General features: G+C 35.3%; 1 protein-coding gene across 1 annotated transcript; it reads right to left on the minus strand.

The window, feature by feature from the left end:
* Positions 1–1,880: 1,880 nt before the first annotated feature.
* LOC120134237 (mechanosensitive ion channel protein 6-like) lies at positions 1,881–7,815 on the minus strand. The gene is made up of 6 exons (XM_039150708.1): positions 6,421–7,815; positions 3,221–4,902; positions 3,013–3,136; positions 2,555–2,848; positions 2,273–2,475; positions 1,881–2,199 (listed from the first exon to the last, which is right to left on the minus strand). The coding sequence occupies exons 1-6, from the start codon at positions 7,813–7,815 to the stop codon at positions 1,896–1,898; spliced, it is 4,002 nt and encodes a 1,333-aa protein (XP_039006639.1). The 3' UTR covers positions 1,881–1,895.
* Between the last annotated feature and the right edge of the window lie 13,279 nt (positions 7,816–21,094).

Consider the following 21,094-nt stretch of genomic DNA (forward strand, 5'->3'; position numbering starts at 1 on the left):
GATAAAGTGATTATAATATTGGTTGAAGTATACTAAAAGTTTATGTAAAGCAATTATTATATGAAAAAGGAGACGTTTTAGTCTACTAAAAGTTGATGTAATTTCAGATGGCTTTGATAGTGTGCAAGAAGGCCCTCTTTGGACTTTCGTGGCTTTCTGGTAGGGAAGTATTTGCGTTAGGACTTAGGAGACTGTTACTGCACTCTCTTCTTTCTGTTCCTTCAGGGGCCACTCTGTCTACGTGATACATTGTGATTTCATTAGGCTTTTAGTTGTGGATCCCACATCTTGGAGCCCATTAATAAAATTTTGAGTATTTTTCTTTCCTGTCTCGACTGAATCGAGTTATGAGAAAGATTTTTAACAAAGTTTCATTTACCTTTTTTTTTTTAAAAAAAAAATAAACATTTTAATTCATATACGTTTAAAAAAGTAAATATTTTGGTTTAAATATAAAAGTTATAATTTAATTTAAACATTTTAATCTAAACACATATTTAAGTATTCATATAAAATTTTGGTGATTAAGTATTCAACTCTACAAGTAAAAATAATGTCTTAGCTTTTAAAATGTGTGAAAGAGAATTATTTTGAAAAAATATAATCATTTTTTGGTTCTCTGCAACTTTTGAGATTTATGTTGCAGAGATAATTTTGTAAGGATATTGAGAGTTTTTAGAATATATTGCGTTTTGGTACATACATTAAGTTTTGGGATACATGTAATATCATGCACTTATGCTCTTCGTGTTCTTTACGTTTATAATGAATTATTATTCATCTTGTTTGTAGAGGTAGAAAAGACCAAATCACTTTAAATCTCGTCTCCTGTGCATGTCTTATTTTATGTTGACGTCATTTTGATTATTTTTCTGCTTCCAAATTCCTAACAAAAATGTTTATCGTTGATGTCGGAAGAAGCACCATTTTATATCAATGACTTTAGGACGCTATCAAACAATCTCAATGGTCGAAGGGAGTATCATTCTCCCTCAAGACTTAAGTTCAAACTTAAGGATTATAATCATCCTATGTTATTGAAATAAAAATCCCTGGCTTTAGTATTACTTGCATAGCAATCACTTTGGTATGAAACTGCCTATATGATACACTGCCATTTTACTTACCAAATGATTTCTTTTGTATCATTCGCACTCTATCGATGTTTTTTATTATCAGAAACAGCTTCATTCCTTGTGCGACTGAAACGGTTTCTTTTGTTTTCGACTGTCAGATGATTGCTTTCTTTCAAAGTTTGATGATAGGGAGACCTCCTTAGACTACCAACAGCGAAAGTAGCAACAATACCAAGGTCTACATAAAAAAAAACTGAATTTATTTAATGATCTAAGAGTAAAACAAAATATTATTCTTTATAGAAGATTCGAGTTCAAATAATTACATATGCGTTAATTGAATTAAAAAATCACCATCAGAATACTGGTCAACACCACAAAACATTGCTTCTTGTCATTCTAGATGGTAAAGCTAGCTTGGCATCTAGGAATACAAGTCAGATTTCTTACCTTTCACAGGAGAACATGAGTATTTTATGGTGAAAGAATGGACGGACGAAAGAGACACAATCACTCATATCATCTTATTATGAATTTTTATTACTATTTGTTCTCATGAAATTTCATCTATTAAAAGAAATGAATTACAAGAAGGCAAAAAAAAAATGAAAATTAGCAACAAAATCATAAAAGGTCCCAAGAACTTGAGCAAAGGACGAAAGCAACTGGACTAAATTATAGTTTTTTAAAATGTCGAGTAGTAATTGTATGATTATTTTCTAGGGAACTAAATAGTTTTGAGGATAGGGTTCTGATGTCGTCCCTGTCTACACTAACATCTCAGTAGCAGTAAAATATATAACCTTATTTATACAACAATTAATCGGAAGCTTTTTGCTCAGAATTTTCTGCCGTAGGCCACGTGGAAGGATAACGAGAGGAGGTAGGCAAGGAGCAGACATTGATGTCGATGGGGAACAATCGGTATTGAATGTCATGTTCTCTGAAGATGCTGGCTATTTCCTCTGCAAGTCGGGATCTCCTTTCCAGCCTCTCTCCGATGTCCTGGTAGTTCATTTTGTGAGTTACCCAAAGCGAAAACTTCATCCTGTTCAATTCGTCGAGTTCTTTGACCACAATCATCGGATCAGAACACCAATGGTCTTTTCGGTTGATTACGTAACTGCAAACAAAACGAAATGAATTCAATATACGGTATGATTCAATCAATGGAGATGGTGTTTTCCTGTACGTACTTTGTTATTCTTTGCTTCACGATGGCAATCTTTTCGACTGGTGTAGCAATATGGATGGTGAAGTCGATTAAATCAAGCATATCCGGACTGCGATAAAAGTTTCCAATCGGCGTCGTTGAAAGAACACTGTTGGGAAACACCATCTTCATGTTGTCGTATCTCAAGAAAATGGTGGTCAAAATGTTCATCTCCTCCACCACCAGCTAAAACCACCAAAACATGTTTAGATGACATGATGTAAAACACAAAAATGAATCAAAGATGGCCTTTTTTTTATTGTACCTGCACTCCATTGATCTCGCACCGATCCCCGACATCGAAAGGGTGAATGATGAACAAGAAGATTATGGATTCGAAGATCGTTTTGCAGGTGTTCCCGAAGATGAAGGCCGCTAGGACCAACTGGGAGCTGAAAAGTGTGATTATCCGTGACGAAGCGATTTCAAGAACGACGAGCCAGATTATGACGATGATGGTTCCGGCGACGACGTTTATGATCTTGTGAAGCTTGTTCACTGCCGTCTTTGTGTCGTTCAGGGTCAAGGCAAGAGCTTTTCGCTCTCTATAGGCATTCAACTGAAACAAAAAGCTAATGTATGTATAGATAGAGTTCCAACAATGAACAAATTAGTTCTTTTACAGATTGGTAGGGTACTTATATAGTCCTATTCGTATTCGAATATGTGTCGGACATGGATATTTTAATAAAGATAAAGAGTCGGAGCAATATAGATTCTTACCACCCAATTCTTCAAGGATTTCTTGCTGATTCTACTCTGTTCATAAGCGCCTTCAAAGGTAGCCATTGTTCTCAAAGCTTCGTCTTCTCGCATGAACCGCATCAAATCCTCCAAGTAGATGAATCTATCAACCAAAATGATTGTTCCTTAACAAGTTTATTTTGATCTTTTAACTTTGAAACAAATTCATTTTTGCAATGATACTCACTTCGAGCCACGGCGAGCCACATTATGGAAAATCTTCTTGGCAGCCGCTGTTGCTTCTTTTTCACTTCTGATCTGTTTCACCGAGTCATCCTCCATTATTTGCTCATCTAATGTCGTCAGTGTCCCGTGCCGGACCATCTTCATCAACCTCTTCATGTTCCAAGCCGAAATGTTCTCTTGATTGAGTTTGTGGACATGTTCTAATGCGATCCCGCCATCGGCTTTCTTCAGTGAACCCGATTTAGGAAGTGTTTTCAACCTGGTGAATGTTTTTTTCAACATCCCACTACTCCTCTGTTGTTGTAGAAAGGCATCTTCACGAAGATCTGAGGGCACGGTTGCACCGGCAGTCTGCAACCTTCTGATCTCTGCTGCAGTTCTCTCATCTTCTTCTTCCATCCTTCGGGTTTCGATTACCGGAGAACCGGAGAGTGTCGCTATCACGTATTGGGTGAACAACGTTTCTTGAATCCTATCGAAATAAGTACTAACATGAAAAGATGAGGCCAGTACTTTTACTAGTAGTGTCTTGAGTAACCACAAGAACGTGCTCACCAAGAAACATACGAGGATTTTGGTAACGTATTGAAGAAATAGGCTTTCCTTCTCAACTTGCTTGTCAAACAATAAATGCCAAGCCAAAAGCACCAGGGCTAACCATAAGCAATTCTGCACCGGTCTCTTTACACCATAAACGAAATACAACATCCTTTTCCTTAAAAAGAAGTTCATCTCGATGAAGAAGACGATTATTCGGATTCCCCAACCTGAAACCAATCGGCCGCATATCAAAACCAGCAAGAAAACTAGCCATTTCCATAGCTTAAGTTGCCACAGGTCCAGATCTTTCAATGAAGGGATGACTAAGCTGCAAAGCAAAGCACCGATAATAGCAACAAGACTCAAATATTGAATCCAAGTGAATGCATTAAGAGTGGTTCTCTTGAACTCATCGGGCAAATCTTCATCTGCGAAAGGGTCATCGTCTTCTTCATTTTCCGAAGCTTTTCCTAACATTCCAGACTTCATCTGACCTGAAGTTCCTAACAAACCGGACATCAATTGTACCTCTTCCGGTGACCTGTCTATAAGCCTCGACTTGGTACTCCTCAGCCTTGATAACAGACCCGACTTTCCGTAAGGAGCTGAGACGTTCGATACACGTCTCGACGCATTGTCGGTCTTATCATTTATTCCGTTTCCGTCCTGTCCTTGCGATTGGTTATGGAAACTGGCAGCGCCTGTTTCGAAAGAAACTCTTCTAGAGTCTCGAGATATAGCGGACGGGTCATGTCTAAGATCATCTATCTCTATCCCCATCTCTAATGCAATCTCGTTGCTGTTGGTGCTTTTGTTCATGAGATGATCATTCATCATCTTCCACGATTGTTCGCCCGCTGGCCATCGTTGCTTGTAATCGAAGTTATCGTTACCACCGTCCATCCTCTCATTCCTATCACCCCAGAACTCGTAATTAGGTTGCCTAAAACTGGTTTCGTGATTTGAATCTCTGTTGCCCGTCCTTGATTCTGCCGGCTCGAGCGATACCGAAGATTTCATGGGATCACCATCCATGATGAATAGCGCTTCCTCGTGGCTATCGAAATCGGATACAATGGGAACCTCTTCGGTGCTGGATTTATTGCTGCCTTTTCTGTTTTCCTCTACATTCTTGGACGAGTTCTACGACGAGAAGGCCTTCGGTTTCCATTTGGGCATTGAGGATTCGCTTCAATGAAGGCCATGGATGCAATCGCTGCATTGCAGCGTGCAAAAATTTCAATCTTAAACGTGGGGTTTGGGGTTGCTAAGATGTTGATGTCGTGCTTGATCTACTTCCAAATGAGTTTTTCTTTTCTTTTCTGTTGAGAAAACTGGAAGAGAAAAAATCGTTAATGAAAACATTCTAACAATCAACAACGGCGGAGAAAGAGAGAATCAATATGAAGCGAAGAGTAAAAGGTGGAGTTGAAGACGAAAGAGACGGAGAAAATGCATGGTTACACCGTTACTGCTAATTATAAAGAGTAAATTAATATATAAGAATTTCTGGGTTTTTCTTTCATCTGTAATAATTAATATTTTTTCTGGTCAATATATATCTAATTCCCAAGCTCAAGGTCTTTTCCCTCAAATAATACCACATTTTCTAATATTCGTAACATTTTTTTGTACCAGTAACTTTTGTATTTTTATTCAAGATTGTATAGACGTCTTAATAAAAATGTTGAAGGGTAAATTATAAGTTTTTATCATTCAATTTTCTTTTCTTTATTATTTTGATCATTAAAATTCGTAAAAAGATATACTCGTTAATATTTTCTTTGTTTTTATTTTTATTACTAAGGTGTTAAATCATAAATAAAAATGATGGCATAGCAACCACGTGATGCTGATATAGATTGCTTTTTATCGACATGGAATTTATATGCGATCCATGTCATTTTTCTTTTTTTTTCTTTTTTGATTTATCTTCTTTTTCTAAAAATAAAAATTTTACAATTTCAATCACATGTCACATCAAAGCTCCAATTATTACTCTCTATCATCTTTTCTAATCATTCAAGATATTGATAAACTTGTTTCATTGTCTTCCATCACTCAATATTTTATATTTTACCTAAATCACTTTAAAAGTCATAAAACTAATGAAACTTTAAATCATTCTAATTCATAATTCGACCAGCGTGAAATTAAAATATACAATTAACTTCCTCTTTTTCCACCTCCCCACCATTAGAATTTGAAAGAATATATTTCACCATCTAAACTCATAAAAAATCAAAACTAGGAGTTTATTTCACAAAAAATAAGAAAGTCTTGAAGTCCTTTCACATTTTTTAAAAGAGAAATATCCATTCAAAATGCTTTAGGCATTTAACGGCAAAGTGGTGAAAAAGTCGAAAGTTCAGCAAGTAAATTAATTTTTTTAAAACCTCAGTGACTAAAATATAAGTAAGAAAAAGGTTGAGTGATGACATTTATAATTTATCTCATTTTTATTAGTTTATTTTTTTTTGATACACATGAGAAAACAAAATTCTAAAAACGCAGCTCGCTCGCTTCGTTCTTATCAGCTCCTAACAACCCCTGCATTTCAGTTGGAGGCGACCACAAAATGGAAAATTCTTCTTATTGATTAAGCGCGAGGTTCGCCAGCTTATCAGCGCATTTATTCCCCTCTCTCCAGATGTGTCGAACTTCAGAAACCCATCCTTCCTTTATCATATCTAAGCAGTCGTTTATCAGATCAGAATCTGAAAAATCGTCCGTCCTATCTCCATTGAAGAAGTCCACAATCCATTTTGCATCCATCTCTAGGATCAAATTCTGTAAACCAAGACTTTTAGCCAAAATGAGACCCTGTCGAGCCCCCCAAATTTCCGCGATCGAACTAGTAACCCTCCCTAGTCTCAACATGAAGCCCGCTTTCCAGTCACCCTTACTGTCACGGATTAAGCCACTTGCCGTAGCCAGGCCTGAATCCAACTTATACACCCCATCAGTGTTAAGAATCCAACCTCCCTCAGGAGGTTTTTTCCATTTAATCCAACAAGGATCATTAACCACTATGCTATACGGGTTAGACAGGACCTTCTCTAAATTCCTTGCAAACTGTTTTGTAGAATGTATAATTTTAAAATGATCAACGCTCATCACTTTAAAAATCCTTTCATTCCTGCTTTTCCACAGGCCCCAAATAGTAGCCATGAACAAAGGACCCCATTCTAATCCATCCAACCCGACCTTCTTTGAAAGGCAATTCCTTTTCAACCAACTCTTGAATTCCATCGAACTAAACTGACAGTCTTGCTCCTTCGCTTTAAGTTCTTCCCAAACGAAATTAGCTACTCGACACGTCCGGAATATATGATCAATTGACTCTGTATCATCTCTACAAACTTTGCAATTCACATCCTGAGACATGTTCTTCCTGCATCTAACTTCATTTATATTAAGCTTGTCAAGATAGGACAACCAAATAAAGAATCTAATTCTTTCACTAGTTCTAGTTTTCCATACCCACGTAAGATTTTCTCCATAATGACCACCCATTACCATTGTAGACATGGTTTGGTAGGCTGAAGAAACCGTGAACTGCCCATCCTTGGAGAAGCCCCACGTGTTTATATATTGTTCGAGTGGATCATTTAAATGCGGTAACAAAACTCTTTGGATTTCCATTCTTGTATCTTCAGAGATAATGTGCTGAACTCCTTGAAAGTTCCAACATCTGACATCATCTATGTAACTAGCCACCTCTTCGTTACTACTCGGGTTATCCATTAGAGGATACAAATTTTTAAGTGGTTCCTTGCCCACCCACCAGTCCTGCCAGAACTTAGCTTGTACACCTGATTTAATCTGCCATTTACGCCCTTGTTTTATTAACTTGCGAGTTCCTAACATGCCTCTCCAAGTGGACGAACAATTCCCTCTTTTATCTGCTTCCAAGAATCCTTTATGTTTTAGATACTTACCCTCTATCACTTTGCACCATAAATTTTCTTGTCTGGTGAGAAGTTTCCAGCTGTTCTTCGCCATGAGAGCGATGTTCATTAACCTTGCCTTACGAATGCCTAAACCTCCCGTCATTTTGGCTTGACAAACTTTATCCCAGCTGACGAGATGATTATGAACATACTGGATGTCACCTCCCCACAAAAAAATTACGATTCAATCTGTCCAGTTTATTACACACCGAAGCAGGAAGCACGGACGTTTGCATCACGTGAATTGGAATAGCATTAGAGATGCTTTGAATGAGAGTTTTTCTTCCCGCCATGGATAAGACACGCCCTTTCCAGCCCGCCAATCTTGTCATAACTTTCTCAATGAGGGGATCATAGATTCTTGAAGTAACCCTTGTGTGGATTATAGGGACTCCCAAATAGGTTCCCAAGTTATCCGTAAGAGGGATACCACACAATTCACTTAAGTGATGGGCTGTAGAAGAACTAATATTTGGTGAGATTAAATTTTTTTATTTCAGGAGATTTACCTCAACTCCAGCTGCTCGGCTAAATTCATCAAGGTAATTTTTCATATGCTGCATTTGAATGGGATCGACTTCTGCAAACAATAGGAGATCATCCGCAAAAAATAAGTGACTTAACTCAATTCTCCCCCTCGAGCTCTTAAACAGTTTCCAAATTCCCCATTCAACTTTCTCCATAATGATGTGAGACAGTCTTTCCATAACTAAAATGAACAAGTAAGGTGACAACGGATCACCTTGGCGTAGTCCTTGCTCAGGATTCAAACTCTCAGTGATTTCCCCATTCCATAACGGTTCAATTATGCACGAAGAAATACAAAACATTATCGTCTCTATCAGTCTTCCAGGAAAATTGAAGTCTTGGAGGGTTTTCTTGAGAAATTTCCAACTAACGTTGTCATATGCTTTCTGAAGATCAATTTTAGCAATCACCGCACCCTTCCTTCCTTTCAGTTTCATCATGGAATGAACTGCCTCCTGAACGATCAAGATATTATCCGACGTGCTTCTACCTTTCAGGAAGCTGTTCTGGTAGGGACCAATCAGCCTTTGCAACAAAGGACACAAACGACGAACAACAATTTTGGAGAAGATCTTGTAAGACGTATTCAAAATGCTAATTGGCCGAAATTTAGTAATGTTATCTGCTGCACCAGATTTCGGGATAAAAACCAGGAAAGCTCTTAAAATTTTTGTCTCCATCGTTCCCAACTCCAAGGTTTTGTTCACAAAACCACATAAGATATTTTTAACCGTGTCCCAATTCTTTTTATAGAATATGGGTTGAATACCGTCTGGACCCGGAGCTTTCAAACCCTTCATAGAAAACAAAGCTACTTTAACTTCCTCCAAGGTGACTTGCTTCATTAGCTCTATTCTGTCTTCTCCATTTAATCTAGGCATGAACCTATCATAATCCCTTGACAACTGAACATACTCTTTCCCAGCGAACAAACCCTTATAAAAATTACAGACGTGTTGGCAAATAGTCTGTTTCTCTGTGATCCAATCGCTCCCAACATATAGACCAACAATTTTATTAAATTTGCGCCTGACCATGGTCGTTAGATGAAAAAACTTTGTGTTCCTTTCACCATTCAAAATCCAGTCCAGTCTTGATTTTTGAAGCAAAAAAATTTCCTCCTGCTCCAACACTCGTTGATAGTCGGCGTCCAGGGTCTTTTCTAATTCTTGCAGGTTAACCGAATTGAAATAGTATGTAACACCACAACCCGTATCCAACCCGGATACGAATCCGAGGTGTCACATTGACCTTTAAAAACATGTACTTGTATAAAATAGTGAGTAATTTAAAACTTTTATAACATATAAATGACTAATTTACATAAAAGACATTTTCATTATTACAAAACCAATCAGAGCATGTATCTTTCACTTATTATTTACATATAACTATTCGAAACATTTATAAAACGGTTCATAGCTTAAACAATAGATCTTTTGAAACATGCCAACTAGAACTTTATATACTAAATACATATTATTTACATCTTTTCTGAACTGACTTTTAGTAAGAAGAACTGACATGTCTTGCTCCACATGCTCTTACTCTTCTCGAAACCTACGTGTAATCACTTACACGCTAAGTCAAAGACTTAGTGAGGCATATAAATATAAGGTAAACGGTAACTAATAATCATACCTAAACAATTACTACTATCATTTCATCTCTCATACTTTACATATACAAATATATGCATACATATATGTCATTATCATTCATATCTCTTATCTCATGCTCCTATGATCTCTTATGTCCATATCATATAACATATACCATAACCAATTGCACATAAATATCATGTCATGTACACTATATATATATATACTATCATAAAACATATACCCAAGCAATTATATTATCATCTTCATTTCTTTCTTATTTTTTTTCACTATCATTGATTCCTTTCATCATATGGTCTTATAAGTTACCATTTGTACAATCAATATCACACATGAAATTCCACAAGGAAACAAATATTTATCATATCACTTTATTATATTATATTTAATAGCCATGATACTCATGTGAGAACTAAAGATATGCGAGTACATAAAGGTTGTGCACTAATGTTGTCACCACAGCTCATATAATTACACGAAGTGCCACGTAGAATTGCACCGGAGTGCCGCGTAGAATTGCACCGTAGTGCCATATAATAATGTCCATAAGGACCACATATCATTCCTTAAGAATCATATACATATACTAGGGATCAAGTATGTGTCTCACCAGACTTCACATGTTCCAAAGAATACATATATGTCCGAATGACCACATATCATTCCTTAAGAATCATATACATATGCCAAGGATCAAGTATGTGCCTCACCAGACTTCACACATGTTCCAAAGAATACATATATGTCCCGAAGGACCACATAGACCCTCGACTCTTGGCATGCCAACTATACCCCTAGCTCTCATGACACATAACATGGGCATTATCTTTATATCCTTTTACATATTCATGTAACCATATCATATATTCATAAGCTCATGGTTTCATTAACATATACATGTAATCACGTATTTCAGGTCAATTCTCACATGAGTTCATATTCATATAAGCATAGGATTCACCCTCATGTATCACATACTTTCTCTTCATTTGGCTCATAACATTCTCATGTGTTCATATAACATGTAAATCATTGACATCTTCATGTTATCACATAAACATATCATCTTACAATACATACAAAACACATCAATACATATATTCACATATACGTATCATTTCATTATCCTTATTATTATTCTTATCACACCATTAATCCTTTTTTTCTTACCATATTCATATCAATAACACATATATCATGCACACATATAAATCATAACAAATACATACTTCTATGAATTCATGTTTTTCACTATTGGAAATAGACTTATCACAAGTCTTATTTTCCCTTGAACCTCATATACTAGAGAAAGTACACTCACCTTAGCTTTGCTTTGATTCGATTCTAATCCTTCAGTTGATTCGGAATGGGATCACGTTCTATATCTACATAATCATACATAGATCTATATCAGTATCATAACTAATATACTCTAATGGTTCACTCTTTAGACCAAGAGAAAAGTCAATTTCATCTTTTAATGAAGGTATGCATCGATGCACTACTGATGCATCGGTGCATAAAATGTATTCGATGTTGTATTATTACTGGAATGCATGCCTTATGCATCGATGCACTAATTGCATTCAATGTTTCCTTATTAATGGGATGCATCGATGCACTACTTATGCATCGATGCACAAATTGCATTCGATGTATTTATTTTAAAAGAGTGTATCGATGCACTACCAATGCATCGATACACCTTCAAACAATTTCTGGGTTTTAACATTGATGCATCGGTGCACTATGAATATGCATCGATGCACTCTGCCCAGAACCTCTTTTTGAACCCGAAAAATCCTTCTTTTTGGATTAAATCCTTCATATTTCAACCCTTTCATATCCTAACTTTCATATACATAATTAAACTCATTATATTCATTTATCTCATCTTAACCTTAATATCCTCTCCTCTTTAGGAATTTCAAGAATCATACCCTATTTTCCACATGTTTAAAACCCAATTCTAACACTTAATACTTCTTAATTAAGCTGATGGCAAGTCAAATCCAACTTTAGAACTTCAAAAACCTTTCATAACAAAAGTTCATTTAAAAACCCTTAATAGAAATTCCTTTCTAATTCTATCTCTTTGGTGTTTTAAACTTATATAAGCTTTCCTTAAGCTTATAACCCTCAAAGACTCAAATCCAACTTAAAACTTTCAAGAAATCAAAAGCTAAATCAAACTTACCTTTGCTCTTGGCTTCCACGTGAAGAAGAAGAAGAAAGGAGAAGAGAACTCTGGAGAATTCTCTCCCTTTCCACGTGTATATAATTCCATTTTTTATTCCTAATGATCAATGACCATTTTACCTTATTCCTTTAATAATTACTAAATAACCTTCATCATATATCCAATAATCATTGAACTATTCATTCTTCTACTTTAGTCATCAAATTCTGAAACTTTACAAATTGGTCACTAACCCATAATTTGGGATGTTACAAATCTCCCCTCTTTTTAAAAAAATTCGTCCTCGAATTTTCACTGCACATCCTGAGAAGGGCATATCTTCTAACGTTCTCATGCTGCTTTCTGAACTTAAACTTTTGTATCATCTTAATAACTTGGTTCTATCTTTCCATTTGGACTACCTTTTACTTTATATCTCCTATCATGTCATTATCAGATAGACAATAACATTAATCTTATTACTCAAACCATAAACCAATCAAAATTCCTTGTCAATCTTCAATTGTCTTTCAAGAATCACCAAACTTTTATTTCATCCTTACTTGTTTACTTTATATCTCCTATCATGTCACTTATCAGATAGACAATAACATTAATTTATTACTCAAACTCATAAACCAATCAAATTCCTTGTCAATCTTCAATTGTCTTTCAGAATCACCAACTTTATTTCATCCTTACTTGACTGACTCCAAAACTTCCTTAATACTAAATCTTTATTCATTTCTCTGACTACATTCACTTGACCAAGAAACATAACCTTAAATCTTCATCATAACTGATTAAACATACACTTTGCATAACTAAACAATTTCTCATATTACCTGACATACCTTCTTACTTCTGGTTAAACTTATAACCTATATCTCAACATAATCTTTATACATCTAATCTAAACTTCATCCTTTATTTCTTCATAACTCAAAATCTTCTTATACACTAATCATATCTTTCTTTCATGTTCACATACTCTTTTCCTATCACTTAAACTTATCCCTGATTACCAGTCTTTATTATATCTTTACAACTTTACTAATCAACACTATACAAAACCTCATTCTTATCGTATCTTGCTTGTATTTTCTTCCTTCAAATTTTCTTTAAAACACATAAATATTTATCTCCTTGCCATATATCTATAGATCAAAATACACAACCACATCCAGATTCGTATCTCATTTGATTAACTTACTTTATGTTTCCTTCAAATCTGATAATTCTAACATCCATGCCACTATAGCTAATTAATAACAACTTTTCAATCTAGGGCGTAAGCCCTGATCAATTATCATACACATCATTTCAGTTAAATCATCCCAGTGTAATTCACTTATTGAACCCATACTCTCATTCATATACAGTATTATGCCTTGTCTCCTTTATTACCTTTCATTTCAATGATTAAAATACATAACCATATCTCAATCCACCATACATAATTAGCTTACCCTGAAATCATCTTCAAATCCTTTAACTTTAATACACTACTACCTTATAACTCTGTTAGTCACATCGATTCTTCCAATCTAAACATAAACCTTCATCGAACCATTCATACACATTCTTTGCAGTCAGAATTATTTCAACAATAGTTTACTCAACTAATCAAATAAACATTCAATCTCATACACCATGTCACTTTCATTATTCAAGCTTAACATTCTAACTTCCTTTATTTATAAACTGATCATTGATGTACCCATACTTAAACTCTTCTTATCAATCCTTAGTTTTACTCAAACATTTGAATCCTCACTTCCTTCACTCTATCACTTTACTATAATTACAGTATACAACTGTATCCAGATTCACTTCATATTTGGTTATCATAACCTACCATATCTTGAAATCTTGTAATTTCAATACATTCCGTCCCATAATCTTGTTAGCCCACGCTAACTCTTTCTATCTTAAATACAAAAACAGTATCTACCTCACTTGATACCTTTAAAATACTTCTTATCCTTCACATTATTTAATTTCTAGCAAAACACTTAATTCATTCCTTGATCTTTATCCATTTATCCTTTTATAATCCGCATTGTCTTATACATAACTAAACCATATCATGTTCTTTATAATCCCATGCTCTTTTATATCACATATATTTATCCATAACTATCACTCCGTATCACATTTTCATTACTTTGATAGTCAACTTTACTCGCACAAAACCTTATTCTTTATCATTCTTATACTTATGTTTTCTCCACTTGTTTTAAAAAAATCACCAGATTTCAATACTCATCTAATCCATTTAAAATACTTTTTCTGCTTCGATTTACATAACTTCTAAAAGAGCTTTTAACCCAATTCACAAGGGTTGTCCTTAACCTTGACTTATCCTCAATTAACTCTTTGTTTAATCTTTCAAGATCAAACCTATGGTTGGAGTCTGTCAAACTCTCATCTGATTTGATTATCTGACGGAGAATACAACTAATTCATGTCTGGTTTAAAGTTGAACCAGAATCTCTACCTTTCTTTGATGGTGCTAAAATTCTATGAAGCACTAATTCTCTTAATCATCTGAGATTTTATTTCTCCAAACTTTTCGTTCTGAGCTTTTTCTCTTTAAAGCTTTAACACAATTAACCATTTCTTGAAATGATAACAAATTGAAAACCAGTAACACTCTTTTAATTTAAGGCGCAAGTCCTAACAAAATATCACATGTATCATTTTCAGTCGGAATTAACTCAGCAGCAATTCTGCTTAGCTTAATAAACTTATAATCATACTCATACAAGGTGTAATTCCCTTGTTTCAAGCTCGTGTATTCCAGTTTCATCTGTCTTATAAACTGGTCATCAATACACTTATTCTTGAACTCTTATACAATTCTAATCACATCATTTAATCTTTTAACGTTCTTATGGTGACAATTGTCCACCATACTCTAACTTACCAAAGTAGTAACAAAACTACTCAATTAAACATCTCCACTTTGAAGAAATGAAAACCTTCTATCATACCATTCAATCAAAGGTCTATAACAATAGAACCTTCCTTAAATCCACCCTTGAACTTGGGTGCTCGCAACTTTATCAACTAATTTGATACATTCATTCTATGAGTTAAAGAAGTATAAATTGAAAACACATCAGAACATTCTTCAACATGAAGAATAATTTTCCAAATTTTATACAGGCATTTCCTGAGGTGTTCGCTCTTCTCCCTGCCTGGCCAGGGCAGGTGAATGCTATTACCTTCAGGTTTATTACCTTTCACTTCTTTCGAAGCTCTTATTATCATACTTCTATTATCACATAATAATCTATTTTTTTATTAGCAAGACAACATACTCCTTACACTATCAAATCAGAATTTTTCACTTTGAGTTGGCATGTACACTTTTTAAAACACTTCTGACTTCGATTTAAGCCTAGAATCGGCTAAACCGTAGCTCTGATACCATTAAATGTAACACCACAACCCGTATCCAACCTGGATACGAATCCGAGGTGTCACATTGACCTTTAAAAACATGTACTTGTATAAAATAGTGAGTAATTTAAAACTTTTATAACATATAAATGACTAATTTACATAAAAGACATTTTCATTATTACAAAACCAATCAGAGCATATATCTTTCACTTATTATTTACATATAACTATTCGAAACATTTATAAAACGGTTCATAGCTTAAACAATAGATTCTTTTGAAAACATGCCAACTAGAACTTTATATACTAAAATACATATTATTTACATCTTTTCTGATCTGACTTTTAGTAAGAAGAACTGACCTGTCTTGCTCCACATTGCTCTTTACTCTTCTCGAAACCTACGTGTAAATCACTTACACGCTAAGTCAAAGACTTAGTGAGGAATATAAACATATAAGGTAAACGGTAACTAATAATCATACCTAAACAATTACTACTATCATTTCATATCACTCATACTTTTACATGTAACAAATATATGCATACATATATGTCATTATCATTCATATCTCTTATCTCATGCTCCTATGATCTCTTATGTCTATATCATATAACATATACCATAACCAATTGCACATATACATATCATGTCATGTACACTATATATATATATACTATCATAAAACACGTATACCCAAGCAATTATATTATCATCTTCATTTCTTTCTTATTTTTTTTTCACTATCATTGATTCCTTTCATCATATGGTCTTATAAGTTACCATTTGTACAATCAATATCACACATGAAATTCCACAAGGAAACAAACATATTATCATATCACTTTATTAATATTATCTATTTAATAGCCCATGATACTCATGTGAGAACTAAAGATATGCGAGTACATAGAGGTTGTGCACTAATGCTGTCACCACAGCTCATATAATTACACCGAAGTGCCACGTAGAATTGCACCGGAGTGCCGCGTAGAATTGCACCGTAGTGCCATATAATAATGTCCATAAGGACCACATATCATTCCTTAAGAATCATATACATATACTAGGGATCAAGTATGTGTCTCACCAGACTTCACACATGTTCCAAAGAATACATATATGTCCCGAAGGACCACATATCATTCCTTAAGAATCATATACATATGCCAAGGATCAAGTATGTGTCTCACCAGACTTCACACATGTTCCAAAGAATACATATATGTCCCGAATGACCACATAAACCCTCGACTCTTGGCATGCCAACTATACCCCTAGCTCTCATGACACATAACATGGGCATTATCTTTTATATCCTTTTACATATTCATTAACCATATCATATATTCATATAAGTTCATGGTTTCATTCACATATACATGTAATCACATATTTCAGGTCAATTCTCACATGAGTTCATATTCATATAAGCATAGGATTCACCCTCATGTATCACATATACTTTCTCTTTCATATGGCTCATAACATTTCTCATGTGTTCATATAACATGTAAATCATTGACATCTTATCATGTTATCACATAAACATATCATCTTACAATACATACAAAACACATCAATACATATATTCACATATACGTATCATTTCATTATCCTTATTATTATTCTTATCATCACCATTAATCATTTTTTTTCTTACCATATTCATATCAATAACACATATACTCATGCACACATATAAATCATAATAAATACATACTTCTATGAATTCATGTTTTTCACTATTGGAAATAGACTTATCACAAGTCTTATTTTCCCTTGAACCTCATATACTAGAGAAGGTGCACTCACCTTAGCTTTGCTTTGATTCGATTCTAATCCTTCAGTTGATTCGGAACGGGATCACGTTCTATATCTACATAATCATACATAGATCTATATCATTATCATAACTAATATACTCTAATGGTTTACTCTTTAGACCAAGAGAAAAGTCAATTTCATCTTTTAATGAAGGTATGCATCGATGCACTACTGATGCATCGGTGCATAAAATGTATTCGATGTTGTATTATTACTGGGATGCATCGATGCATGCCTTATGCATCGATGCACTAATTGCATTCGATGTTTCCTTATTAATGGGATGCATCGATGCACTACTTATGCATCGATGCACAAATTGCATTCGATGTATTTATTTTAAAAGAGTGCATCGATGCACTACCAATGCATCGATACACCTTCAAACAATTTCTGGGTTTTAACATTGATGCATCGGTGCACTATGAATATGCATCGATGCACTCTGCCCATAACCTCTTTTTGAACCCGAAAAATCCTTCTTTTTGGATTAAATCCTTCATATTTCAACCCCTTTCATATTCCTAACTTTCATATACATAATTAAACTCATTAATATTCATTTATCTCATCTTTAACCTTAATATCCTCTCCTCTTTAGGAATTTCAAGAATCATACCCTATTTTCCACATGTTTAAAATCCAATTATAACACTTAATACTTCTTAATTAAGCTGATGGCAAGTCAAATCCAACTTTAGAACTTCAAAAACCTTTATATAACAAAAGTTTATTTATAAACCCTTAATAGAAATTCCTTTCTAATTCTATCTCTTTGTTGTTTTAAACTTATATAAGCTTTCCTTAAGCTTATATAACCCTCAAAGACTCGAATCCAACTTAAAACTTTCAAGAAATCAAAAGCTAAATCAAACTTACCTTTGCTCTTGGCTTCCACGTGAAGAAGAAGAAGAAAGGAGAAGAGAACTCTGGAGAATTCTCTCACTTTCCACGTGTATATAATTCCATTTTTTTATTCCTTAAATGATCAAATGACCATTTTACCCTTTATTTCCTTTAATAATTACTAAATAACCTTCATCATATATATCCAATAATCATTGAACTATTTCATTCTTCTACTTTAGTTATCAAATTCTGAAACTTTACAAATTGGTCACTAACCCATAATTTGGGATGTTACAGAGCAGATCGTTGAATCCCTTGTATTCGTTTCAACAGAATTCGCTTGCGTTTAAAGATATTCTCGAAGGAACTCTCCTTCCAAACTATGATCGCTTTCTTATTCTCTTCCACCGCATCCACAAGAGAATCTTTATTTTTATCCCAAGCTACACTAAAGATTCTGTTAAAATCTTCATGCGTAAGCCAAGCTGCTTCAAATCTAAAAGGTCTTCTCTCTTTATCAACAGGAATTTCCAAATTCGTGTTTATCAGAATCGGGTTATGATCAGAGTACACTCTTGTTAATGTAACCACCCTAAGGTTTGGGAAGTAATCGATCATTTCCATATTATGAAGTAACCTATCGAGTCTTTCCTGAAGAATGACTCTACCATGCAGGTATCTAGTCCAAGTAAACTTACTACCAACATAACCAGCATCCATAAGATTACATCTATTCCAGTGATCACGGAACTTGATGATACGGTCCATACAATCGGAGTTACTACCTAATCGTTCTTCTAAAGTAGCAAAATCATTAAAGTCGCCCATTATTATCCAAGGCTGATCAATAGTTGTGGAATAAGCGTAGATATTCTCCCAGGCTTCTTTCTTTTTAAGTGAATGAGGTTGTGTATAGACCGTAGAAAGCAACCATCTTCTATCGTCTTCTTTAATTTCACAGTGAATAACCTGATCCGTGTGCTGCCGAATAATAACCTCATGCGAACTCGAGTTCCAAAGAAGAATCATACCTCCCCGGAGGCCTTGAGTGAGAACCTCAAAGTGCATATCAAACTTCAATTTTTCCTGAAGCAACGGCCCAGTATAAGTCTTAGCTTTCGTTTCAAGTAGACAAATCATGGTAGGATTATCCGCCCGAATCAACTCTCTACTGTTCCTGATAAAATTATTATTACCTACTCTACGACAATTCCAAGAAATTAACTTCATAAAGAGAGATTATTATTCGTGCAAGCCTCAACGGCCATCGTCACATTTGTACAAACACCTTGTTCTGATCCACTCTGATCGGCAACAAAACCCCGAGTAAATTGAAAATCAGATTCACTAATAACGTTGTCAACTTCCATAACTATGTCTCCCTAAAATTCCAAATTCTTGCTCACTTCCATTTTCGACTCCATGAAAACTCTATGGCTTTTTCCCCAACTATTTTTACTACCTGACATTCCACCCTGTTCACCTCTCTTAGAAGAGAGTTTGGGAGATTTAACTAACTCAACTGATTTCCTACGAACCTCACCTTCCGAGCTCTCTGCCAAATAACTTGCATTAGCTCTGCTGCTACCTTCTTCACTTCGGATCAGTCTCCTGTCTGTAGATGCCAACTTCATCTGATTAGTATTTCTACGCACCTCTTGATTTCAGCGTTGATCCTCCTTCACCTTACTCATCTCATCTACATCAATATTCTTCAGACTATCGAATCTATTATTCTGTCGTAATTCATTAATTCTACCACTTAGGTTCTTCTGGTTAACCCTAGTTCCACGAACCCTCCTTTGAACCAACATCTAGGGGTCGTATCTCTCCTTAGGTACTTCATTCTCTTCATGTTGAAAATTCTCCTGTTCAACTTCCACGTAACTACCTTGATGTTCTTGATCCTGTGGATCTCTATTGACCTCCCTGTTCGTCGGAGACGCTTTCTGTTTCGCTAAGCAGTTTGTGACTCTGTGCCCCACCATACCACAGTTGAAACAGATCGAGTGCAAACCCTCATATTCAATATTGTATACCTTTTTTCCGATGCGTACTTTGGACAATAAGGAAGAGCCTAGATCAATTTCCACGCATATTCTAGCAAAACGTCCTCTTGTTGACCAAGCTGTATGATAGTCAATCTTGAGTGGTTTTCCGACTAACTTCCCTATGTTACATAGTATACTTTCCTCAAAGTACTCGATAGGGAGCCCTGGGATGTGAATCCACACTGCCGTAGAAGGAATGCTTGCGTTCGCTGCCACAAAATTGGGGCGCCATCTCTGCACCGTGATGTAGTGATCCATGATCTTCCAAGGGCCGTCTATGAGAACCTTTACTCTATCCAGCATATTCTGAAATTTAACTGCATAAAACCCATACCCAAGATCGATACATTCAAACTCACCTTCTAATTTCCACAAATTTGTTAACCTACCGACTAGGGTTTTGTAAGCCAATGTTCTACCCAAAATCTTAATAATTAAAGCCTTTCTCCATGGTTTCCTCAACTTACCTTTCAATTCTTGGGGGATTAAAACCGTCGGGATGTCATCCCCTTCGGGAATAACTTCATCATCAGAATCTTCATCTTCATCTTCAGTCGAGAATTGAAAGTTTCCGGGAAGAAGGTAGGGCTTATCACCGCATCCTTCCAAGATCTTCTTGGCAATTCCTCTACGGGAGCACCAACACCTTCCATTGGACGGATTCTTTTGTGAATTCTTACTGCATTGCCTTCCCCTTCCACCGCCTGGGTCGCCTTGGTGACCGGCGGAGACTCCTCTTCCTCTTCCATTTTGGTGAAAAAGTCCTTTAGGATATTTGGAACAATTTTTTTTTACTATTTTTTATCAGAGTAAATCCTCACGGTAATCTGTTTTGTCTGGTCCCTCTTCTCACGTTGATCGCAACTTGAAAGTAGGTAAAATCTCGGCGGAGTGGAGAGTTAATACGTCACGTG

The sequence above is a fragment of the Hibiscus syriacus genome, unplaced genomic scaffold (genome assembly GCF_006381635.1).
Source record: "Hibiscus syriacus cultivar Baekdansim isolate YM2019G1 unplaced genomic scaffold, ASM638163v2 tig00110597_pilon, whole genome shotgun sequence".
NCBI classification, from domain to species: Eukaryota; Viridiplantae; Streptophyta; class Magnoliopsida; order Malvales; family Malvaceae; genus Hibiscus; species Hibiscus syriacus.